A 25242-nucleotide genomic window follows, 5' to 3' on the forward strand; every position below is an offset into this window, starting at 1 on the left:
TTCCTGGTGTGTGATTGGGGGAGGGGGGGTGGTGGTGGTGGTGGTGGGGGGGTATAGGAGGCTGGCATGCTGGGATGAGTCGAGGGATTCGTCCCCAGCTGGCTGTGCACTCGGGGAAAAAGAAAAAAAAAATCTCAATGGGATTTGGGAACGGCTAGAAATGTGGCACGCGTTTCCAAAGAGGAAACCCAACCCACCTAGACCGCTCTCCCAACACAAGTGCACACATTCATGCCACACGCGCACACACACACACACTGACACAGGCACACACGCCTGTTGGTAGTATCCAGACTCCCACGTGGACCCGCCACCTCAGTGTCACGTGACCGGTGTGTTTAGAAATCCTTCCCTCACTGTTGATTTTTTTTTTGAAAACTGAATCATGTTCTTGATTCGGTTCACAACGTGCCACACTTTATTAATGTTGCAGAATTGTCTGTTTTGATGATGCAAAGCTGCATAGTGTTTTAATCTAGTATATCCAGAGCAAACTGTTAAAAGTGCTCAGTCTGCCAGAGAAAACACATTGTGAATAGATAGATAGACGGATATGGGTTTTTCCTCATTGAAATAAAAGGAATATTTGTCTTTGCTTTTGTCTTTAATCTCGTTGATCAAGAATCCTTTCTTGCTGTTGTGAACATTGGGGCTGAAGCTCTTCCCCTCCCCACAGTCTGTATACTCATGCCTCTCCATTCACACGTCTTCCTCCGCCCTGCAGCCGGCTCCGGGTCCCTCCAGGGGCCCCAGACCCCCCAGTCCACCAGTAGCTCCATGGCTGAGGGGGGCGACCTGAAGCCTCCCACCCCGGCCTCCACCCCCCACAGCCAGATGCCTCCCATCGCGGGCGTCAGGTACGACCCTCGGCCCCCCCCCCCCCCCTCCACCACACTGAGTACCCCTCCCTACCTCAGGACAGTGGTGCTGGAGAAGGTTATCACACACACATACACACACAACATTGAGGGTGCACAATTCACCCAAAGGTCCAAGGTTTTGTATTGAAACAACTGCTTGGCTGGTAGACCTTATCCCACTAAGATCAAATGCGATACTATCTGCTGATGTTGATTCAGAACGACATGTCGGTGAATACAAGCGATGCAGAGTCCTTTTTTCTGTCTGGAGAAATAGTACCATAGTTAACGGTATCGGCTTGGTATTTAATCTGTGCTCTAGAGATCCCTGAATCACAGTACAGACCACATCATTGTAGAATGCAAAGGGATGGGTCAATGACAACTGTAGTCAAACATCGCTAATCAATTGAAACTTTGCAGAATATACTAACTGTTATTGATCACCCCGATGATGTCATCACAAAGTGCCGGCGGTCTTGCGTGCGTCGGTACGTTTGTCTCTTTGTTTACCTAACAACGGGGCCCTCCTGTCCAACCAGGAGCAGCGTCAACCTCCAGGACCCCTTCGCCGACGGCGGTGACCCGGCCTTCTCCCGGAGGAACGCCATGACCCCCAACTCCCAGGGCTACCAGCCCGGCATGGGCGGCCCCGAGATGATGGGCCGCATGGGCCCCTACGAGCCCAACAAGGACCCCTTCGGCGGCATGAGGAAAGGTGAGCAACGGGCGACCTCCGACTTCATTCTGTAATCACATGTTATGTTTTGACCTTATTGGATGGTGGTATGTTTTGAGGTAAGACGTCACTTAGTAATAAATCCCATATTCTATTCATTGAAACTATGGAGAGAAGCGTTGATGAAAGATGTTGAAACCCGGGTGTGTGTGTGAATGGCGTCACGCTGAGAGCGGGTTGTGCCGCTGGTGTTGCAGCTAAACGCTCAGCGTTTCCTCATCTTGATCCTTCTGGGGGACGGGGGGACGGGGGGTGGGGAAATATAACAAAATGCAGCGAGTGATGATGATTTATGATGATATATGATGCAATACGATCGATGCTGGCAGTGCCCTGACAACCCGTGTGTCCTTCCCCAGCGGGAGAGCAGTTCATGACACCCGGCCCGGGGCCCAACAGCGGCATGGGGGAGCAGTACAACCGCGGCCCCCCGGGGCCCTTGGGCAACATGCAGATGGGCCAGAGGCAGCAGTTTGCCTACGGACCGGGATACGACCGCAGGTACGCGCCCCGGGTTCACCCACTCCCCCTTCATGAAGAGGGGTTGCTGGGGACTTGGAAGAGTGATTAAAACTGATTGCCAGCTCCTCCCCTCGGCCCCTAGATTAAAGTAGAGTAGTGTTCATTTAAAGATTAATTTGTATTTTTCCTCGTCTAATGCTGATAGCCTTCATTGATTTTGTAGTGCGCCCTACACTTAAAGTAAAGTGATACCTCTTGCAATGTTTCTGCTTTAAAAAGTAAATAAAAATAATATATAGATATTTGTATTCTTATAATTATTTTATAATTTACATTTGGAGCATTTAGCAGACGCTTTTATCCAAAGCAACTTACAATAAGTTAATTTGTCAGAAGAAAATATAGTAACTATATATGGTTTAGCAGTACCAAATCAACACTGCATCCAAAGCCCCCCCACACACATGGTCCCGTTGTCCTCCCCGTTGTCCTTCAGAGACACTCGGCTTTCCCAGCTCACACCCTCCGTGTTCCTCCCCAACCTTAGGCCGGAGCCCGGCATGGGCCCCGAGAGCATGGGCCCCGGAGCGCCCCAGCCCAACCTCATGCCCTCGGGGGCCGACGCAGGCATGTACTCGCCCAGCCGGCCCCCCCAGCAGCAGCAGCGGTCAGTAGCGTCCCCCTCACCATCGACGTAAATATAAAACCCAGCCCCCCACCCCCACTGTTGACTCTGAAGTCCGTTGTGGTGTCCTCGTTTTATTCCTGAGCGAAAGCACACTCTGGTAAGAGGCAGACGGACGGCCGGACCAACCCTGGTGACTTTTGTGTTTGCAGGCATGAGCCCTATGCTAACCAGTACCCCGGCCAAGGAGCTCCCCCTGGTGGCCCCTACCCCAACCAGCAGCCAGGAATGTACCCCCAGCAGCAGCCGGTGAGCGCCCGCACCGTGGCCCTCCCGCCACGCCGCCGCCGCCGCCGCTCGCTCTCCCACGTCTCACACACTTCATAAAGAACACCAATTCACACTGGCACACACTTTAATGTATTGATAAAGAAAAAGCCACAAAGTCTGTCTCTACCAATGACACTTGTTAACCCCCGAGTGCCTGGGGCCCTCACTGACGCGCCCTCCTGCTCCTTCCTGTCTGTTCAGAACTACAAGCGTCCTGTGGACGGAGCCTACGGCCCCCCAGCCAAGCGCCACGAGGGCGAGATGTACAACGTCCCCTACAGCGGCCCCCAGCAGCCGGGGCCCCAGCCGTCGGGCCCCCAGGGCCAGCCAGACATGTACAACCAGTACGGCGCCTACCAGGGCCCCGGTGAGCGCCGGCCGCCCGGCCCCGGGGGCCAGTTCCCCTTCGGGTTCGGCCGAGAGCGGGGCCCGCCCTCTGGGGGCCCCAACTCCCAGTCCCCCATGCCGCCCCAGTTGATGGGCAGCCCCATGCCTTCGGGGCCAGACGGCCCCCAGGGGCCCATGTGGCAGGGCCGCAACGAGATGGGCTACGCCAACTACCCCAACCGGCAGGGGGCCCCGGTCCCCGGCCAGGGGCCCGGCTACCACACCATGAACCGCTCGGAGGAGATGCTGCCGGCGGACCAGCGCATGAACCACGAGGGGCCCTGGCCCGGCCACGTCAACCAGAGGCAGCCGCCGTACGGCCCCGGCTCCTCGGGGCCCCCCATGTCCAGGCCCCTGCCGTCCAACTACCAGAACTCCCAGAACCACATTCCGCAGGTCTCCAGCCCGGCGCCCATGCCCCGCATGGACATCCGCACGTCCCCCAGCAAGTCCCCTTTTATGCACTCGGGCACCAAGATGCAGAAAGCCGGCCCTCCGGTGCCCGCTTCCCATATCGGCCAGGCCCCTGTGCAGTCGCCCCTGATCAGGAGGGACGTTGCCTTCCCCCCTGGCTCCATCGAGGCCAGCCAGCCCCACCTGAAACCCCGGAGGAGACTGACCATGAAGGACATCGGTACGGACACACACCTCGCTCTGTTTGTTGTGTCTAGAGCTGTTGCTTGATCCGTTCGCCTGATGTACTGACGGCATCGGGTCCCTTCGCCCCACCCTTACTGACCGCCCTTCCCTGTTTGACGCTCTCTCTGATGACAGGCACGCCCGAGGCTTGGAGGGTGATGATGTCGCTCAAGTCGGGTTTGCTAGCCGAGAGCACCTGGGCCCTGGACACCATTAACATTCTGCTGTACGACGACAACAGCATTTCTACTTTCAACCTCTGCCAGGTACGTCCAGTGAGACCTCGCGCTCACAGAGGGTTTTCTGTGCATAGGAAAATCTAAACGACACTTAATGACTATTAATTGATCATATTAATTATGTTGATTGTTGTTACAATTAACTGCTTGATTGGGTGTTCTAACTGCATGAAACGAGAAATAAACCTTGTTGAACCTTTGGGTCTCCAGCTGCCTGGCTTCCTGGAGCTGGTGGTGGAGTACTTCCGGCGCTGCCTGATCGAGATCTTCGGCATCCTGAAGGAGTACGAGGTGGGCGACCCGGGCCAGCGCACGCTGATCGACCCCGCTGCCGCCGAGGACAGCTGCGACGAGGACCTGCCCCCCACCGACACGGACAACATGGACACAGACGAAGAGGAGGAGGAAGAGGACGAGGAGGACGAGGAGAAGGAGAAGCCCAAGGAGGTGGAGGAGGAGGAGGAGGAGAAGGAGAAGAAGAGCTCCTCGGAGGTCCGGGTGAAGCAGGAGGTGGAGGAGGTGTGCTCGCAGAAAGACCTTCAGCCTTCATCGGAGGAGGAAGAAGAGGAGGTGAAGGAGGAGAAGAAGGACGTTGAAGGGATGGCCTCGACCAAAGACGGAGGAGCCTCTGTACCGGAAACGGCCGCCGCCGCCCCAGAAACCCCGGCCCTGCCCTCGTTCGACCGGCCCAAGCAGGCCAGCAAGTTTGACAAGCTGCCCATCAAGGTGGTGCGCAAGAAGAACCCCCTGCGGGGCGACCGCTCGGCCCGCTCGGGCCAGCGGCAGAGCTTCGACAGCGGCCTCATACACTGGAGCATCGGCGGCGGAGACACCACCGAACACATCCAGACCCACCTGGAGAGCCGGGTGGATCTGCTTCACCGGCCGCGCAAGCGGACGCCCGTCGCGGCGCAGAGCAGGAAGACGGCCGTCGAGGAGGTGACCATGACGACGGTCCTGACGATGGACGCCGCCGCCCCGACGGCAACGACGACGACGACGACGGAAACCCCCCAGAGCAAGACGGCCTCGCCCCGGCCCTCCTCGGAGCCCCCCCGCGACTCGGAAGAGAAGTTCGAGACGATGACGACGACGACGACGACGGCGGCGGCGTCCCCGGCCCGCCCCGTCGTGGCCACCATCGACGACGTGCTGTTGGCGCGGCCGGCCTCCGTGCCGGCGGACCAGAAGGACGGCGGCGGCAAGTTCCTGCTGGGCCTGCAGGGCCGGCGTCACCTGAAGATCCTGGAGGACGAGCCGCACAGCAAGGACGAGACGCCGCTCAGCACGCTGGCGGACTGGCAGGACTCGCTGGCGCGCCGCTGCGTCTGCGTGTCCAACATCGTGCGCAGCCTCTCCTTCATCCCGGGCAACGACCAGGAGATGTCCCGGCACCCGGGCCTGCTGCTGCTGCTGGGCCGCCTGGTGCTGCTGCACCACCGGCACCCCGAGCGCAAGCAGGCGCCCGTCACCTACGAGAAGGAGGAGGAGGAGGACGAGGGCGTGAGCTGCGAGCGCGACGAGTGGTGGTGGGACTGCCTGGAGGCGCTGCGGGAGAACTGCCTGGTGACGCTGGCCAACATCTCGGGCCAGCTGGACCTCTCGCTCTACCCCGAGAGCATCTGCCTGCCCCTGCTGGACGGCCTGCTCCACTGGGCCGTGTGCCCCTCGGCCGAGGCCCTGGACCCCTTCCCCACGCTGGGGCCCCACGGCTCGCTGTCGCCGCAGCGGCTGGTGCTGGAGACCCTCAGCAAGCTGAGCATCCAGGACAACAACGTGGACCTCATCCTGGCCACGCCGCCCTTCGGCCGGCTGGAGAGGCTGTACGGCGCCCTGGTGCGGCTGGTGGGCGAGCGCAAGGTGGCGGTGTGCCGGGAGATGGCGGTGGTGCTGCTGGCCAACCTGGCGCAGGGCGACGGGCTGGCGGCGCGCGCCATCGCCGTGCAGAAGGCCAGCGTGGGCAACCTGCTGGGCTTCCTGGAGGACAGCCTGGCGGCCACGCAGTACCAGCAGAGCCAGGGCCCGCTGCACCACATGCAGGGCGGCGGCGGTGGGGCGGCGCCCTTCGAGCCCACCAGCGTGGACATGATGCGGCGGGCAGCGCGCGCGCTGCACGCCATGGCCCGCGTGGAGGAGAACCACGCCGAGTTCACCCTGTACGAGTCGCGGCTGCTCGACATCTCGGTGTCGCCGCTCATGAACTCGCTGGTGTCGCACGTGATCTGCGACGTACTCTTTCTGATCGGCCGCTTATGACAGCCATGAGGGGGACTGCTGAAGCCACCACTCTCTTCTCTTTGCCCCCCCCCCCCCCCCCCCTCCTCGATCCCTCCTTCCCTCCCACCCCCCCCTCCCCAACCAAGATTTTTTTGTGTGTTTGCGTGTCTGTTGCGAGCGAGTGCAGAGAACTTAAAGAGCTAATACGGACTGTCCTTTCATTTCTTTCTTTCTTTTTTTAATTTATGCAAAAATCACCTCGGATTCCACTGTCCCCTCCACTCTCCCCCACTGACCCCCCCCCCCTCCCTCCCCCTGCTTCTCACTAAAGGAAGGACTATCATGAAGAAGCTGTGGATTTTAAACTTCTGGAAGACCTAAAGCCAGGAAGAAAGATGCTAGCGCGAGAACCGTGGCTAAGCGGAGAACCGAGCCTAGGAGAACGGGTCCCCCCACCTCCCCCTCGCAAAGGAAATAAAAACAGTTTTTTTTAATGAAAATGAAACAAAAAGACATAAAAAATGAATTATAAAACTGTAACCAAAGTTGCTGTCTCGTTTACAGTGAGTTTGGGGGATTCATGTGCCCGGGGTTCCCCCCCTCCCCCTTCAGAAGAGGGGGGGCCTTGCAGGGGGGTGGGGACATTCGCGCACGCGGGGGGGGGGGGGGGGGGGGGGGGGTCTTGTTAGTTCATGTTTTGGAAGCTAAATAAGACTCGCGGTGTGGTTCTAATTGCTGTAACCTTGGATATTATATACTCAACCCCCCCACCCCGCCCCCCCCCTCCCCTCTTCCTACATGCAGGAGCCTGCTCCTCAGGCCCCTGGACGGTCTTCTCGTCGACGGGGGGCCCTGCGCAGTAGACTTGTAGGACGGCTCTTTTTATTTCTTTTCTGTACTGTACACCTTTTTTGGAAAAAGTAAAAAAAAAAAAAGACAAAACTGTAAACATACTGTAATAATACTGTTTCACACTGAGATAAAAATGCTGGCTTGGCAGCAAACTGTAGTTTTTAAAAGCAAAAATTTTAGCTAATGTTGAGAGAGCGAGAAAGAGAGAGAGAGAAAGAATGAACGAAAGAAAGAGAGCGAGCGAGAGAGCGAGCCCCACCCACCCACCTACCCGCCCCTCCAAAGTAGGGTGAAGCGACAACACCTTGACCTCTTCTCTTTGTCCCTCTTGATTGTAATGACTTGACCCTTTGTAAAAGAAAGTCACCCTCCCTCCCCCTACCTTCCTCCTTGTAGGACTGGTCCTCGACTCTGGCTGCAGTCGAAGCTGCAGCGTGTATATATATATTAAGATGTTGTACATTACACTCCCCCTATTCTCCTAACATCCCACCACCACACACCTCACCCTTCTTCCCCCCCCCCCAACCCGAAACCTCTGTTACTCTTCACTTTTTTTTTATAGTTTTTTTTTTTCTTTTTTTTTTTATCTGTGACAATGAAAAAAGTTACTTACACTCTTTCCCGGGCGACGTCAAGGAATGACTTGACATCGATTTCTCCCCCCGCCCTCCCCCCTATTCCCCTCACCGTCTCCATGCACAAACCCTGTTTCTGTTTGACTCTGGTCCAAGCTGTAGAGAATATAAACAAACGTACAACAAACAGAAAATACCATAGTAAACGGTTGAGTTCCTGCGAAAAATGAAACCCACTTACCCCGACGGAAAAGAAAAGAAACTGATTCTTTATTTTTTTTCCAGTGATGCGGATTCTGCATATTTGTATTTCAGACGATGTAGCTAAAACTTGATGTAAATTCCTTTTTTCCTTTTTTGGCTTAATGAATATCATTTATTCAGTATGAAATCTTTATACTATATGTTCCACGTGTTAAGAATAAATGTACATTAAATCTTCTTAAGACGTCTGCTGTGGATTTATTCATAAACGTCTACATTTAGTCACCAATCATAAAAATGAAACCTCACAATGAAGTCCTTAAACGTTTTAAATAATTCGCACGGATATCACGGTGTTGCAATATGAAAAATTGCGATCGTCCGGTTCACGTCTCAAACGAGCCCAGTGGATTGCATCACATAAACCTGGATGGACTTGATAATGGTAAGTACCGGGGTGAAGGCGCTCTCCTTATCGCATGCACAGCCAACGTATTAAACTGACTTCCTGCCACAATGTAGCTTATCAGCTTGCCGCCAGATCACAAATGCTGATTATTTATGAGCATGTTGTATACACCAGTGGGGAACCGTTAACCATACGAGCGTGACAAATACGATTTACTACACTTACGGATCTGATTTCTAGGTTTGTTTTGAGCCTGTTATTAGGCCGAACTGAAGTTTGGTGGCAAATATCATCCGGGATAATGGTATTCCTTTCACAGGGGCAGGTGATTACTCAAAGGTCCATTGCTATCAGTCAGCGTTCAACCTCTTTCCAGCATATATGGAGCACTGATCAGAAGTAATGGTTTCAATATTATATCCCCATTCATGAACCTAAAAAGAAAAAGCGTTATAGGCACACTACTACCCATGCTACTGAACTCAATAATTAGACGTCAACACATTTAGCAATTACAAATGCTCCTTGTGCCCCCTAGTGGTCATTCAGACAAAGTCAGTATCACCATAGCAACCGCGGTGAACGGGTTCTGCGCAGAGCCATAGAGATATATTATATTATATATATTATATTATATCTATCACTCTGGTCCTGCGTGACCCATGATTGGTCAGCAGCTACATACAGGCAGTAAATTAATATATAATTAAAAACAGTAACTTCCAACACTAGTTTAGTAAAACGAGATGGAATATGTTCCATTGTTCCAATAGATTAAAGAATAACTTAAATATTAGTATATGACTGATGTACAATATATACCTAATGCAATGCTATAGTACATGTAATAAGTAAATACAATTATAAGTAGCCAGAATAACTCTTCCAAGTCAACATGATAATTATTCTTTGACCCTATTCTGCATGCATGGCTTCAGGATTGGTATAACCTGTCATGATATCCCTTCAATATCCTTTCATCTTTTATGTGCTCGGCTAAAAATATAACAAATCAGATAACAGGAGCATGATCATTAACCACAAGAACAAAGGAATTATCGAGCTTCATTGCGCTTTTCTAAATGACGTTCGTTTATAATTAAACAAAAACAGTTCATTGTAGGTGGCGACATTCTCTCTCTCTCTCTCTCTCTCTCTCTCTCTCTCTCTCTCTCTCTCTCTCACACACACACACACATCTGTGAAGCTCCGAGCATCCACCTCAGAGAGGAGGAACATATATTATTCACTATAGGAGTTTAATCCACAATTGTGTAAGACTCAGATTGTATTGGGCTAAATATGTTCACTCTGCATGTAACCGCTAACCGACGGGATCTGACGTCTTTTGTATTCATATTCACCACGGGGGGGTCGCTGTTGTCAGCGTTAGCTTAGCATAGCTTGGCTACGGAGAACGGGTAATGTATGTTTGTCCGGCTAAACACCGTTACTTGCAGTCACATCGTGCACTTTGGCGTCGTCGCTCATTGCTTCAGAATTACCAAAGTGAAGATACTATCGCCAAGTCATAGACCAAACACCGATACACACTGGTACGGTTTAACCTTATAACGCTTAACGTTGACGTGCTTTCTCAAAGCAGTGTGTTGAGTCCGCTAACCAAGCTAGTGAGTCGCTGGCTGGGGGTTAGCCGCTAACGCTGGAGGTAAACATGCACCGCACATAAAACGATGCAGAATCAACCTGATGCGGCTCGGGTTCAAGCTTAGCTCAATGGATGGTGCACCCAGGCGAAGTGATGAAACGTTATCTCCAGACGGGTGTGACTGGGGACGCCAGGTCGCTGTGCTGAGGACCCGATGCCTTCGCTGAGCCTCCACGAAGAGCGTGTCAGTGATGCTGACAGCTGCTGTCCAGATGCTTTGGCTTCCCAAAGTAGCAGATCGGCCCTCCTACGGAAGAAATGATGAAAAATTGCGAATACCAGCAAATCGATCTGGAGGCACTGTCAACACCCGCCCCCACCCCTTCACCCCAACCCGTCACTGACAATGGGAAGGAGGAGGAGAAGACGGCGAAAAAACAGCGAAGAAAGTGGGAAGTTTTCCAGGGGAAGAATCGCTTTTGTTGCGATGGGAGGATCATTATGGCCCGGCAGAGTGGGGTGCTACCCCTCACCCTGGGCCTCATCCTACTCACCAGTGTGTTATTCTTCATATTTGAGTAAGTTGTTATTGTTCTCTTTGATTTACTATTCCTACTATTTCTCGTGTGACACGGAGGCCTATGGGTTAAAAAAGTTGCATCGCTATGACTCCCGTTAAGGGACATGTTCCACATGTGGTAAACAAATGTGCAACGGTATGTGGTCATTGCGTAGCCCACATACTCTTAACCGATTAACTGCGTTCCTGCAATGTCTTGGAGCAAAGTCTGCCACTCTCAATTTCACTGTAAGTGAATAGGCCCATGGTGTCTAGGGATTAAGATGGTGATTAAAGCTATTGAACTTTGATTAAAAGCAGATCCCTGCTGGGGATGAAACGCATTAGGTCTGTGAGACAGATTTAGTAATTGGATGGCTAAGATGACGCTAAATGCTTCTTCCTTTGCCAAAGTGGCGGCTTGACTAAATGAAGAACCACCCCTCGACCTAAGGGGCCAATCATGCAGTAAAGCAACGTTGTGGACACAAGTGGTTACTGCATCCATTATGTCACCTCTTTGTTGTTGTTGCCACACTTGGTTCAAACATAACCCTGTTACTTTATTTACTGAGTCACTGAGCAAGACAACTAACCCCAACTGCTGCCGACGAGCTGGCTGTCGCCTTGCATGGTTGATACCGCCGTCGGTGTGTGAATGTGTGTATGGATGGTTTGAAGTCGCTTTGAACAAAAGCGTCTGCTAAATGACCTAAATCTGAATTAGGTGCATGTAGTCCATCGTTGTAATGAAATAAGGTCTAATAGCTACTACAATTTTACATATCAAATTAAACTTGAGGATCTAGTATATAAACAACCCTTCTTGTCCTTCAAAGTCAAAGAAAAGCATTGAAAATCTGAATTGCTACATTGACAGAGCTCTAGTTTCACCCTTTTAAATACAAATGTAATTATTTCCGCGTTTGTAAGTGGAACTCAGTTTTGTCCACGGTTGTGTTTCCTCTCCAGTTGCCCCTTCCTGGTCCAGCACCTGACCGTGTGCATCCCTGTGATTGGTGGAGCCCTGTTTGTGTTCGTGGTCATCACACTGGTGCAGACCAGCTTCAGCGACCCCGGCATCCTGCCCAGAGCCACCCCTGACGAAGCTGCTGATGTGGAGAAGCAGATCGGTAAGTCAGGCCCGGCCAAACAACCCCAGGCACTTTTTGTTTAAGTGATGACGAGTTAGGATGCCTCGCTAAATGTCTAATAATGTCTCTCCATAGTTGTCCAAAATAAACAAACACCTTGCCTGTCACTTTTTAAACAACGCCAACAAAAAAAAAAAAAAGAAACGTGGTCACTATTGACCTAAATGGGACAGTCACACTTCCCTCATCGATATAGCCAATTATATTTCTAGTCACTGTTATACCTCTCGCTCTCGCTCTCGCTCTCTTGCTCTTGCTCTACCCTTCTCTCTACCCTTCTCTCTCTCTCTCTCTCTCTCACCCCTTCTCTCTCTCTCTCTCTCTCTCACCCCTTCTCTCTCTCTCTCTCACCCCATTCTCTCTAGCTCTCACCCCTTCTCTCTCTCTCTCTCTCTCTCTCTCACCCCTTCTCTCTTGCTCTCACCCCTTCTCTCTTTCTCTCTCTCATCCCTTCTCTCTTTCTCTCTCTCACCCCTTCTCTCTCTCTCTCACCCCTTCTCTCTCTCTCTCACCCCTTCTCTCTCTCTCGCTCTCACCCCTTCTCTCTCTCTCTCTCACCCCTTCTCTCTCTCTCTCACCCCTTCTCTCTCTCTCTCACCCCTTCTCTCTCTCTCTCACCCCTTCTCTCTCTCTCGCTCTCACCCCTTCTCTCTCTCTCTCTCTCTCTCTCTCCCCTTCCCTCTCTCTCTCACCCCTTCTCTCTGTCTCGGGTGCAGACGACGCCGGCAACACCACCTACCGCCCGCCGCCGCGCACCAGGGAGGTGCTCATCAACCAGCAGGCGGTGAAGCTCAAGTACTGCTTCACCTGCAAGATGTTCCGGCCCCCGCGCACCTCCCACTGCAGTCTGTGTGACAACTGCGTAGGTGGGTGTGACGGCTGACATTTAACCGCCCGGATCATTAACTCACGTAACCCGGTGCATGCCGGTGGTGGTGGTAATGAGAGACGCCCCCCCACGCCACCAGCCTCTGTAAAGACTGGGTGCCACATTGAGCGGGCGTTGAATGGAGACGGACTCTAGTGTTTTTTTTCTACTGTTCATATAACCAGGGACATTATAATTCTTTGCACTTTTACCAAACACCCACCTTTTCCTGTATTAAAAGGTGCTATATAAATAATAATAATATTATTAATATACTACTACTACTTCTACTACTGCTATTACTTCTAATTATAAGAATGGTTCAATACCTAAAGTAAAAACAATGTTTATTGCTGATTTATCTCTGGCGTTGTGGAGTTCAGACTTGTGTCCCCTAACCTGAGCCCGTTCCCCCTGCCAGAGCGCTTCGACCACCACTGCCCCTGGGTGGGCAACTGCGTCGGCAAGCGCAACTACCGCTTCTTCTACACCTTCATCGTGTCGCTCTCGTTCCTGACAGCCTTCATCTTCGGCTGCGTGACCACCCACCTTGCACTGAGTAAGCCCCCCCCCCCCCCCCCCCCCCCTCCCTCTCCTTCTGCATGGAATTACTACACTGTAGCTGTGCTGCAAAAACAGGCCCGGTAAGACCGCTCCACAAAATCCTCACGCTCGTGCTAAGCAGTTTACCATAACAAATGTATCAGCAAGTGAACACGAAGGGATTATTATTCAGGTGCTCAATTGGGTTGCTAGCTCAGGCAAATAAGGCAAAACAAACTTTTAAAAGTCGTCTTTTATTCTGATTCGTTTTCAGTTCCTAAGCAGTGTTTACAGGTCTCATGATGTATGGACCTATGTGTGTTTTGTCTCTCTGGCTTAAGGGGCTCAAGATGGAAAAGGCCTGGTGTTCGCACTGCAGGAGAGTCCTGGCAGATATCCTTTCAGCCAGAGGCTTTCTTCGAATTCCCTTAACCAGCATTTCATCATCATCTATATATACATTGTTCACTTTCTAACTTCCTCCTCTGTCTGTAAAAAAAATAAATCATTCATAGTCCTGAAAAGCTGTTGTTAGCAAGAGTCTGAAACTTGCATGTGAATGCGTCAAGATAATGCATACTGTGTGTCTTGTGAAGTGCTGTGTGTGGCCTTAACGTGTCTGCACTGCGGTGGAGCTGGTCATCTGCTTCTTCTCCGTCTGGTCCATCCTGGGCCTCTCGGGCTTCCATACCTACCTGGTTGCTTCCAATCTGACCACCAACGAAGACGTGAGTGTCTGGGTCACTCCACCATTCATTGTTTTACTTTATTTGTTTTAAAGGTATAACATTCAAAGAACTAGGCTCTAAAAAGTGTTGTTCAAACTGGGGTATGGTACTGGAGATTAATATTTTATTCTAAAAGGCTTGTTAATATTAAATAACATTAAACAGCCATCGCTTTGTGTATTCCATAATATGTTTTCCATTACAAGGCTTGCCATTAATGTTACTGGTTAATATGTGTTTGCTAAATGAACACACTGGGATGCATAAGCACTGTTTCCCCCTGGCCATGGTCTTCTTGCAGTAATAGCTGTGTATGAAGGGAGCCTTGCCATTCTCTGTTCAGCCGCTGCATATGTATCTCTCTTTTGCTTGTTGTTTGCATGTGAGCCACTGCTCTACACACACTCTGTCATGTAGATCCTCACTCCAAGGTGACAGAGACCCTGTCACCCACATTAACGTAATCCTGCGTCCTGATTGGCTGTGTGGCAGATCAAAGGCTCGTGGACGGGGAAGAGTGGTGCCGAGGCGGCAACCAACCCGTACAGCCACAGAAACATCTTCGTCAACTGCTGCTCTGTTCTCTGTGGACCCATGCCCCCCAGGTATGGAGTCCACAACACGCATTACAATGGGAGTCTGTGTCGGTGTAACATGCATGTTTTATATATAAACAGTATTAGTAGTTTCTTCCCACTGCACACTGAGGAAAACTAGAGTTCGCAGAAGTGGCAACAGAATAAATGTTTTATTATGAAGTCCCTTCTGCCAGCTTTCCAAAGCACAACTGATATCAATTGATATTGATCAATAAATAAGTATTTATTTTGTGTTGTGAAGACGGTAGGAAGTACCTGCAGTCACCCAACAAGCCAGTCTTATCCTGCAAACTCCCCATTGGTCCGTATTAGGCACACACCAGTGAGTTGGTAGATGACGACAAAGGCTGAATTTAATATAATAATATATATTTATTTGTATATAAAAGTGCTCATTTCTTGTAATTCGTTTTATTTGACCACCTTAAACCACTTATTATCTTGCGCGGTCCAACTGGGTGAAGCTCGTCCAGTCGGTTGAACTGGCCACGCCCCTCCACAGTAACTGCTGCGGCAGACCTCCCACACACGATGAAGGGAATGTGGTCTGGCTGTGTGAGACTACCTGTCACTAACGATGTTGTCACGAGGAACCACAGCCTCGGTGCTAACTGGGTCTCCTTGGTAACGACGGCCCCTCTGAGACACCTCTCTTCCTGTTCCCTGCCCTCACAGTCTGATTGACAGGCGGGGCTTCCTATCAGCGGAGGAGGAGGCGGCTGCGGCGGCGGCGCCACAGGCTACCAGCAGAGAGGTGGAGCTGCCCGTCCTGGCCTCCAAGAAGGACATAAATGTGGTAGGAACGTGGCTTATGGTTTGCAGGAATCTCCTTTCGCTTGAACAACCCCCTAACCCCAACCACAGCAAAAAACGTCTTCATCATTAGGAGAGCCTGGTTTCCTAGCATAGCTGACCCCATCCTGACCTCTTGACTGCGGCCTGCCAAGCCTCCATGTTGTCATTAAAAATAATTCTTAAAATCAAAGCTTGATTTAAATTGACCCCTATGCACTGCTCAGAGTCTTTAGTCCACACTTCAGTTTCACACTCCGATATACTTGGTGAGAGGTTGATGGTTCCAATGCAACATAAAGGTCTCGCCTTAGCTCAGAAGGTTCTGCGAACACGGGCAAGAGCGATTTTAAAGACGCCATGCAGCACGGGGAATAACATGCACCGCACTGACCAACCAGCAACAGGTGCACCAGGCATGCTTAATGAGCTAAAGACGGCCGTTAGTCCGTTATGCAAATGAGAGCAGAAGATGAAAGGGCAGATGAGCGATCAAAGATGGCCAGGTCCCATTGTCGGGGGACTGGGGAGGATGTTCATGTCTCTTCCTCCATGGGCCTGAGAGGAAACAGACAGGCATCAGTGTCGCATTAAGGAAAAACCATAACACCCTATCAAATAAGAACAAAAACGTCTGAAAAACAGCTTTTTTTATTTAAGTGCGGGACTATATTGTTCTCTTTTTTTATTGACCTGCTAATCCAAAACAAACAGTAACAAGTAATATCTTTCAAGAAATGTGGGTGCATGTGTCCATATTGTTCTATGTTTTTAAAACTGCATTCAAGTAGTGGTTTCGCCCAGAATCAACCCATAGAACCACAATATAACTGTCACTTTAAATCTAAATTATACTCAACGTGTGTTGAATAGCTAGGCTGTTGGTCTTAGTGCTTGCATTTAGGGTTCTGCGTTCTTGTGAAAAGTCAATGACTTCGGGTAATTGCTATATTATAATAATAGTCTAACATAAATAACCTGGAAAACACAGCAGGGAAGAATCGGTGGGTTTTCGTTGTGTATGCACTTGATTTACATGAAAATATGTGTAACGTCGTCAAAATAAAGTCCTGTCCACGACTGGTGACCTTTGGTGTCTTGTGTATGTCTATGCGTGTGTGTCTGTCTATGCATGCGTGTCTAAACCTATGTCCTGCCATCCGTCTCTACTACGAGGAGCATTGTCTGAACTTTGCTCTGTCCTGTATGATTGAGGAGCCTGTTTTTAGTCAAGCCAGTAAATCTCTAAGACAGGATGGAAAAAAAAGTGTGTCTTTGTTTTTGTCTGTGTGTGTGCGTGTGCTTTGACTGCAGTTGTTTCTGCACGAGCTGTTCATGGAATGTGTGCTTGGCTGGCTGCCTATCAGTGTGTTTACCGCCACGCCAATCCTCCCATCTCATTGGGCAGATGTAACCGTGGCATGTTAACCGCTTGTTGCTAGAAGCTCGCCGTTTTGTTATCTGCATGCACGTCAAGGTCCGATGGATGTTTTCATATCCATCGTGTCCTTGGCGAGTAGACGATTTGTTCAGGTCTTGAATCTCTGCTATTTTATGCACACAAGTCCGGTCTGTTTGTACGGCTCACAGTGTTGGAATGTGTGTTTATCTGGGTCGGTGAGCTGTTCAGCCCCTAGTTATATGAGTTGCAGGCCGCGTCTTATCCCCTTCTTCTCGAAGACAAGACGATTCATTATTCTTCTTCTTATCATAACCATTGTTCACATTTCAAAGTTCTACCTCCCGTCGAGCGTGCGTGCGTGCGTGTGAGAGAGAGAGAGAGAGAGAGAGAGAGAGAGAGAGAGAGAGAGAGAGAGAGAGAGAGAGAGAGAGAGAGAGAGAGAGAGAGAGAGAGAGAGAGAGAGAGAGAGAGAGAGAGAGAGAGAGAGAGAGAGAGAGAGAGAGAGAGAGAGAGAGAGAGCTCTCTCGATCTGGGCAGTGTCTCAGTCGTCTCCCCAGCACAGGCCGTTCTCCCGGCCCTATCGGCCCGATCTCTCTCTCTCTGCTGGGGGGGGGGCGCCTTTCACTCTGGCTTCAGCTGCCTCGCACAGAAGTAACCCTCTCCCTCGCTCTCTCTTTCCCCTTCCTGTTTCCTCACTCCGCTCCGACCTCCCAATCGCCACCCATCACGTCACATCACACCCCCCCACCCCCCCGGTGTGTCACAGGGATCCAAATGTGTGTCCGAGGAGTCGCCCGCACGCCCCGCCTCCCGCCCGCGAGCCCCGCCCACGCCGCCCCCGGCCGACCGCCGCCGTGGCGGCGGCGGCGAGCGCGCAGGACACAACTCTGCGGTGAACTCTGACCCCGCCAGGGACCGCCGTCCGGCGGGGCGCGGGGCACTGCGCCACACCCCCGCCGCCGCCGCCGCGGGCGACGCCCACACCCACACCCATCACAACGCCAAAGCCCACCACAAACGAACTCACCGGGGGGCCCGCTCCGCTCTGGACGGCCCCGGCGGGACCCGGGCCGCCTCCCCGGGTGTGGGACGCTCCTCAAAGGACCGTAGGAACGCCGGCTCCCCTCCCCCCCTGCCCTGAGCCAAGGCGGCCGCTCTCTGTAGGTTCATGTTGCACGCTACGATGCACTTACTGCCCTGCTTGTGAATTCACTTTGTATACTTTCTTTTTTTTTTGGTCGAAGTCCATATGTACGCTCTATTTGGGGTTTGGTTTTCTTACCGCTCATGGGAAAGAAGATGGAGTGATTTAAAAGAGGCTAATCCTCGGTGATGGGGTCTGATTTGAGATAAGTAGGATTCACAGAGACTTTAGGAACATGGCTTCATCCACGCTTAAGACTGAACTGGCACCCTCTCACAAGAGCCGTAACTATACTACCTCTGTTTTCTCATATTAAACCTGGCTTGTGAAGCATGCTAGACACCCAAATATTGTACCACCATTTAACTCTACAAAATGTGAAATGGTCACTTTTATGCTAGCTTGCTGATAACCAGTCAAATAAAGAACTTTTTTGGATCACAAAAAAAAAATGTTTCAAGGGGTACACGCAGTATATTGTGTACTATGCAAATTACATAATGTAACTTTTCTTTGTTCACTTGGAAGTAATTCACATATCTTCCTTGCATCTATAACATGAACATAAGGTTTATAATCGCTTTATTCAGTTTAAAGGCGATGTGTGTCTGATGATCTGGTGTTGTTTGTCGCGGCCCTCGAAGTTGTTCTAAACTATGATTGAACTGCAATTCATTTCACGGTTTGCCGTAAGCATATGCCTGGACTCCTTTGTTTGGTAACCTTACCGCCAGGCATACCACAGCATCGTCAGCACTTGACTTTAACAACATGGCACAAGACACATTTCTATTATCATCACAAAGCGTTTCGGGGTTGTTCAATTGTTGCTCAAAAGGCCAATCTTCAACAGTGCTACGAAAGCCCTGCTTGTAAATGTAAAAAAAATATGCATGATAATGAAAACTTCTGTATTCTTTGGCGACATTCATGTGTTTTTTTGTGCCCCCTACCCTATGATATACCTCGAAGGTACAGACGTTCTTTCCAAATAAAAAGCCGACCCTTCCCCCCCATTTGCTTTTTTTGCCACCCAGCCCTGAATCATTCAGAACACTCCGTGTTCGCACTTGACTTTCTCTGAAAATTGTAAGGACATTAACCCTTACGTATCTACGATGGATGCATAAATCTGATCATGTTCCTCTAACATTGATCCCAGCAGAAACTATGTAGCAATGCCTGTGCTACACGCCACCTAGATGGCCCTTCTGGGCTTCTCCATAACCCGGACGACGGATGGTGATTTGGAAAGCCGGTTTATTGAAAGGTTTGCAGACAGTGGTCCATGACAACGGGGCTCCATGTTGCCATGCAGGAGATCTCTTCCTCAGTGTGTGTGGTGACGGCTTGTTTAACCTGTGCAAAGGTTTGCAGTCTCACCCAGCCCCGAAGTCGAATCAGTCTGATTCAGGCCAGGTGAGGCTGCTTAAACCATCATCCACACACACTATACAGTTCTATTTCCTTCTTACTGACCGCCAGAGGCAGTGCTTAACACTGGATGTTATCCATCCAGTGTTAAGCACTGCCTCTGGCGGTCATCCAGAATTCATAGAACGGTAGTTACATACGTAACTCTCGATAAGGTTCCCTTGTTCAACTTCACAATGTGGTGCTCACCTTGTAACCCAATATGCCTTTATCACAGAGGGCGAAGACCTGTAGCTCACTACGTAGGGGCCATTATTTAGTTAAAGTCATGGGATACACCTAAGTTCACCTCTACTACTGCATCTCTGTGATAAAGACCTTATAATTGCCCAATAAAATGTGGAGGATTTGGACAATGATTTGCATTCAAACTGTAGAGATTATACACTTTCAGATACAAAGGGGGTTTCACATCAAGTAGAAAGGCACTTATTATTGTGTGAGAATATGATATGGGAAACTCTACCCCAGGGATATGCGAATGTGCTAGTACATCCAATTTCAGTTTCAAATGATTTTCCGGGATGATTGTACTCAAACACTTCAAGTACATAATGAGGTAGGCCTACTTAATATAGAGTGGTTTCAAGTTTGAAGCACTATACCTTAATTATTATACTTATGGCTACTGGCTATGCTTCTCTTCAGTGTTCTCACTTAAAAGATAATATATAATACAGTCATAAAACATTGAATTCTAGGCCCAACCAAATCTGGAACCTCTCAGCCTAACCAACAGATTTATTTTACATTAATTGTTTTACAACTATTGTTGATCCTGATATGAATACTTTTGATAGTTCAAGGCATTCATTACTAAAAAATGCAATACTTTAACTTGAGTGGAGAGATCAATGGAGTAATCATTATAATCTTTATAATCATTATATAAATGAAGCACTTTATCATCCGTCTCAGCTCTGGGCCCCTGAGCTGAGACACAGCTCTATTAAGTCATTGCTAAATTTGACCACTAGATGGAAGTGATGACTTGAATATTTTCAGTATTCAGCAGAAATGTTCTTTGGCTTTTCCGTTGACCCCTTTAACCTGTGAAAGAATTGAGATTTAGTGAGATCTCCCTCTCTTCCTTCAGGCTGTTTTTGTGGGGCTATATGGAAACGTTTTTTTGTGCATATTTTTTGCATCGGTCAATAATGTACCATGAGAGTGCAATATTTTTCTAACATGGTATACGTTAACGGATCAATAACAGTGTCAAATCATTCGTTACAAATACATCATGAAGTGCTGCAGAAGAATATTTTATGTATTAAGTTATGAAAATAACATTTATTTTAATCATTGTGGGTAACTGGTGTAAACATAATTAACCAATCGTTATTTCTGTTACTGGAAAATAATGTATTTCGCCGTTGGTCAATCAATCAAAAAACATTATTTTTCAATAACGGGAAAGCATGTCATGGTTTATTCAATGTGTGCATGGAGACACAGGAAAGCTGTTCAAAAGCCCAATGACTTGAGCTACGTTTAATAAGGAGAAACAGTTTGTTGTCAGGAATGAGGTGATGTCATTTATTGTCAAGAGTTTACCTGCGAGTTAACACTGGATTAGTGATACTGGGTCTGTATCGGGGTGTGGTGCCAAAATACATTATATTAACAAACTGAAATTATTAAATGGGGAGCAATACCATTCTTGAGGGATTCTAACATTGCATTTGTTTGTGCACTTCTTCTAACTTCCCTTTAATTTCGTGTTGCAGTTTTTTTGCCAACCATTTCCTTGTTGCGTAGGCCTGAGTGAAGCTCAAGGTCAGGACAGTCGATGTGTGATATGTATTACTTGTCACACCTCTTACCGTGAATAGGGCGACGATTACCGATAGACCTCTGAAGAATAAGTCCCGCCTCCCAGGCTCCCGGTTCCCTCAGTCAAATGTTAATGGGTAATAACATGTTTTTTTTGAATGATCGTTCGTAACAAACTCTGTAGGTGGCGAAGAAGTAAAAGCTGCCTCATGTTTTGAACTACACACTTATTCATCTAGTTTCCACTAGGGTTTTGGATTTTCATTGCCGTTAAAGTAGTAAACGATTATTAATGTTAACCGGGAGCTGGTACCGATCTGCGCACACTTCATTCTTCATATTTGTTAGGGAGGGAGGGAGTAGATGTCCTTGCGTGCATACAGTCACAACCTAACATGATGGTAATTTCACGTGTGATTTCAGTGGTCTATAAAACATAAACGCTGGCAATGTTCAGCCTCTTTTCTCCACGACTTAACTTTTTGGTTTGACAGTGATAAGAGTTTGTTGGCTTTTATTGAGATTTAGATTGTTTAGATCGATTTCACACATGAACGAGAAGTGCTGGTGCCACCTCCGTAGGCGGGCTCTGGTGCCACTGAACTCCATTTTGGTGAAGACAAACTATGAAACATTGCTGTTGCTATGCAACCTTGACTGGGAGAGTCGTGACGTTCTAAGTCTGCACAGATCAGCTTTAGCATAATGCATCTTCATAATAGTTAACTACTTTAACCGCACCGACAATCCAAAACCCCAGTGGAAACTAAATGGAAACAGTGTGCAGTTCAAAAAAGTGACCGAAGCTTTTACTTCTTCGCCACCTACAGAGTTTCTTATGTAGGATCATTCAAAAACTGCATGTTATTCCCCATAGACTTTTGACCGAGGGACCCGGGAGCCTCAGCCTCGAAGGTGGGACTTATTCTTCAGAGGTCTATTCCTTATGTGCCTTTAATTTATGTGACAGGTCCACCAGTTAAACCAGTTTTACTGACCGTTCCTCAACATATAATGCATATAACAACTTGTTTCTATAACGACTCTGACTTCCTTCTGGTCTGAGATAATGTCCATGCACAAAACGATGCGGTTGGCAGGGAGATTCCCTTTGCACTCTGCATTTTAACGAGCCTTTAGTCCAACCCTTCGTTGGCTTGGGGTTAGAACTTTTTCCGTCACTTTGGCATCGATACCATCTCAACAAAGGCGAAGCAAACGTTTAATTAACGCTTTACTCTGAGGCAACGCTGGCTGTGGAACTTCTCTCACCTTTCCGCCATTGGTGAATGTCCTTGTGTTCTCGAGGAAGGTCCTCAACATTGGGCAGTTTGCCCTCTAGGGCAGTGGTGCCCACTATGCCACTTTTTTGAGCATACCCAATTTAATATGGTACATCAGTGGAAAACATTGCAATGGAAAACACGAAATGGAATGCACGAAAACATATTTTCAATAATGACAAGCCATGATACATGATACTGTGCATATTTTTGTACTGTTCAAAATGTGTCTATTTATATATTTTAATACCAACCTGCAGTACCCTCGCAGACCACCAGTGGTACATATTACCACCGGTACCTCCGCTGCTCTAGTGTGCAGCGATTTGAAATTTCTAGTTTGAAGACTGTCCTGATGTCTTTTTCTGTCTGTATCGTTCTGTTTTAAAAAACTGACCATAGTCCATTGATCCACAGAAATAGCATTCCATTTTTTATGTATTCGTTACGACCATACCTGGTCAAATGTTGTTGTTCCGCCTATGAACGCTACAGTTATAAATAATGCATCATAATTCCATGTGTTCTCCATTGCACAGTTGTATTGACCTTGTGATTAGTCAGCTATGTCTGGGATGGGGGGAGAGGGTAGAGTCATATCATTTGAAGTCTGCACAGATGTGCACAAGTCTCCATTTTAAAGAGTTTTGCGGTTCCAATGCATAAGAGCAGCACTACGTGTTACAGCACACTGTGTCAATATAATGCTGGACTGAGTACTTTGTCTTCATTATTATAGGATTAATATACGGATATTGGGTTGCAGATTTAACTTTTCCCCGGTTGTTGTAAAACCAACAACAGGACAATGAGGAACTAGAAGTCGAAAAAAATGAATGAGGATGATGATGGAGCAGCTGTTGACCAGGTGTGTGTGGGCCTTTAGGGGAGGGAGGGAGGGAGGGAGGGAGGGAGGGAGGGAGGGAGGGAGAGAGGGAGAGAGGGAGAGAGAGAGAGAGAGAGAGAGAGAGAGAGAGAGAGAGAGAGAGAGAGAGAGAGAGAGAGAGAGAGAGAGAGAGAGAGAGAGAGAGAGAGAGAGAGCGCGCGCGCGCGCGTCATTGGGATAGAGTGGAGATTAGTATGAGATATTTATGTTATTTATTGATAATGCAATTTTGCATGCATTACAAGAGTTGACCTGAGAGTCAACACTGCAATAGTTATACTGTCTCTATGTTGGGGTGTGGTTCTGAAATGCATTGAACTTAAATTATTCAAAGAGGAGCAATGCGATTCTTCACTGACGTTGTCGTTATAATTATTATTATATCAATAAAGACATGGTGGAAATGTTCAAAACGACCCCACTCAGTAGTTTGTGGTACATTGGTGATTGACTTCTGAAGCAGGAAGACATTCCGGTGGTCAGTGATCTTTAATCAACATGTCATACCTCTTACCTTTAGATATGCCATTACCAATTCCTTTTGTGCTTTCAACGTCAGCTAGACCAGTTAGACATGTGTATGTGGTCTAACTCTGGCACAGAGCTGGCTGTCGGTCCAGTTCCATTCTCATGTCTCAAGGCAAAACAATCTTCAAACTTATTTCAACATAATAATTATTTGATGACTATTATTATTATTAGGGGTCCTACGAAATCCGTAGGAACCCTATTGTAATCGTTAGTATTATTATAATTATTTTCCTGACTTTTTGGCCCCAAAAGTTATAGAAATGGCGGGCTCGTAGAACTCGTAAAATTAATAATGGCATCAAAAGATGGGCAAGATTACCACATAGGTGGCACTATAACAAGGCCTTGAAGTTTAGCATTTCAACAGGCTGCCATTACCACTAGGAAGGTGCAATTTGAATTAAATTTGTTATACATGCACCATTTGTCATGATAATCAACTTCTACACCGCAACCCATACGGTCAGACTTTTTGGATCTAGTGCAGTGACCACAACTTGACCAAACACCAACACATTAACTCCTTTAGTGCCGAAAGTGGTAAAAGCTGCAAACTCTGCACACATATACCAGGTGACTGTGGGACTATATAGTGTTAAATTCATAGCAATTAGGCCAAAGACGGCAGAGATATACATTTTGAAGTGAAATACATGCATACCTCCGATGACATTGCATTCAAAACACGTAGGGGTTAAGAGGAGATTCCATAGAATACCCATGCCATGAAGAATATATGAGAAAAAATAACAAAAAAACATTTGTTTGAAGTTCCCCCTGCTGAACCACGGCCTCTCTACAAATGCAGTTCTTTTTATTAAGAAACGTTGTTGTGTTGGCTGGAAGCATGAAAAATGGTTGTCATGGTGATCTGTGTTTACCTTGTGACACCCCTTGCCGGTAAATAGGCGTCAATTACTAATCCCTTACTAGCAGAGGTATGAGGAAAATAGTCCAACCTCGGTCCTCTGTTATAAGATAACCTGTTTGTTTGTGGCTCTAGTCCATACCAAACACAGGTTGTAGCTTAACTCGCTTTCCTTCCTGTTTAGTGTCAGGGGCTATTGCCTTTCTCTGAACATTGTAAAGATATTAAGAAAATCCCAGATCATGAACCAACCATCATCATCTTGAACCAACTGATCTTTGTCTATGTGCCAAGGACTAAATCAGGAAACAAACGCAATGCAGAGTGTACATGGACCCCTAGCCCTTAGCCAATGAGGTGCCATTATCAAAAATCCCACACAGCATCGCTCTTCTCCCCTCTAAGTTCAGAATAATACATAAGAACATAAGCTAAGAAGGATACGAGTATCCAGTGTATATTCAACAGTGCAGAATTTATGATGGAGGCTAATGAATGGCACAATATTGGCCAAATATGCATAGC

General features: G+C 48.5%; 3 protein-coding genes across 7 annotated transcripts in view; all 3 read left to right on the forward strand.

The window, feature by feature from the left end:
- arid1ab (AT-rich interactive domain 1Ab) overlaps nt 1-8380 on the forward strand; it is a 46095-nt gene extending 37715 nt beyond the window's left edge. For 3 of the 5 annotated variants that reach the window (XM_030348079.1, XM_030348082.1, XM_030348083.1), the window contains 8 exons: nt 725-857; nt 1403-1578; nt 1959-2100; nt 2609-2755; nt 2899-2995; nt 3218-4037; nt 4178-4308; nt 4492-8380. In XM_030348079.1, coding sequence (XP_030203939.1) covers nt 725-857; nt 1403-1578; nt 1959-2100; nt 2609-2755; nt 2899-2995; nt 3218-4037; nt 4178-4308; nt 4492-6537 — 3692 coding nt within the window. In that variant the 3' untranslated portion in view covers nt 6538-8380. The remainder of the gene's footprint in view (nt 1-724; nt 858-1402; nt 1579-1958; nt 2101-2608; nt 2756-2898; nt 2996-3217; nt 4038-4177; nt 4309-4491) is intronic. The other 2 variants (XM_030348081.1, XM_030348080.1) reach the window with 2 other exon arrangements.
- Nucleotides 8381-9716: 1336 nt separating this feature from the next.
- Nucleotides 9717-18951, forward strand: zdhhc18b (zDHHC palmitoyltransferase 18b). The gene is made up of 9 exons (XM_030348130.1): nt 9717-10728; nt 11682-11842; nt 12580-12729; nt 13153-13290; nt 13616-13667; nt 13900-14002; nt 14495-14607; nt 15277-15397; nt 17562-18951. The coding sequence occupies exons 1-9, from the start codon at nt 10469-10471 to the stop codon at nt 17934-17936; spliced, it is 1473 nt and encodes a 490-aa protein (XP_030203990.1). The 5' UTR covers nt 9717-10468; the 3' UTR covers nt 17937-18951.
- Nucleotides 13005-25242, forward strand: part of LOC115536321 (terminal nucleotidyltransferase 5A) — a gene marked incomplete in the record, with an annotated part of 17862 nt that continues 5624 nt past the window's right edge. Inside the window, 1 exon segment of the mRNA XM_075074176.1 lies at nt 13005-13026.

The sequence above is a fragment of the Gadus morhua genome, chromosome 22 (assembly GCF_902167405.1).
Source record: "Gadus morhua chromosome 22, gadMor3.0, whole genome shotgun sequence".
Classification (NCBI taxonomy): Eukaryota; Metazoa; Chordata; class Actinopteri; order Gadiformes; family Gadidae; genus Gadus; species Gadus morhua.

Excerpts from the sequence above, each read along its gene's own strand:
- zdhhc18b (XM_030348130.1), top strand. The coding sequence starts at position 10,469 with ATGATGAAAAATTGCGAATACCAGCAAATCGATCTGGAGGCACTGTCA. Across the intron at positions 13,668-13,899 it reads CTGCAGGAGAGTCCTGGCAG|TGCGGTGGAGCTGGTCATCT; the intron begins ATATCCTTTCAG and ends ACGTGTCTGCAC. Across the intron at positions 14,608-15,276 it reads TGTGGACCCATGCCCCCCAG|TCTGATTGACAGGCGGGGCT; the intron begins GTATGGAGTCCA and ends CTGCCCTCACAG.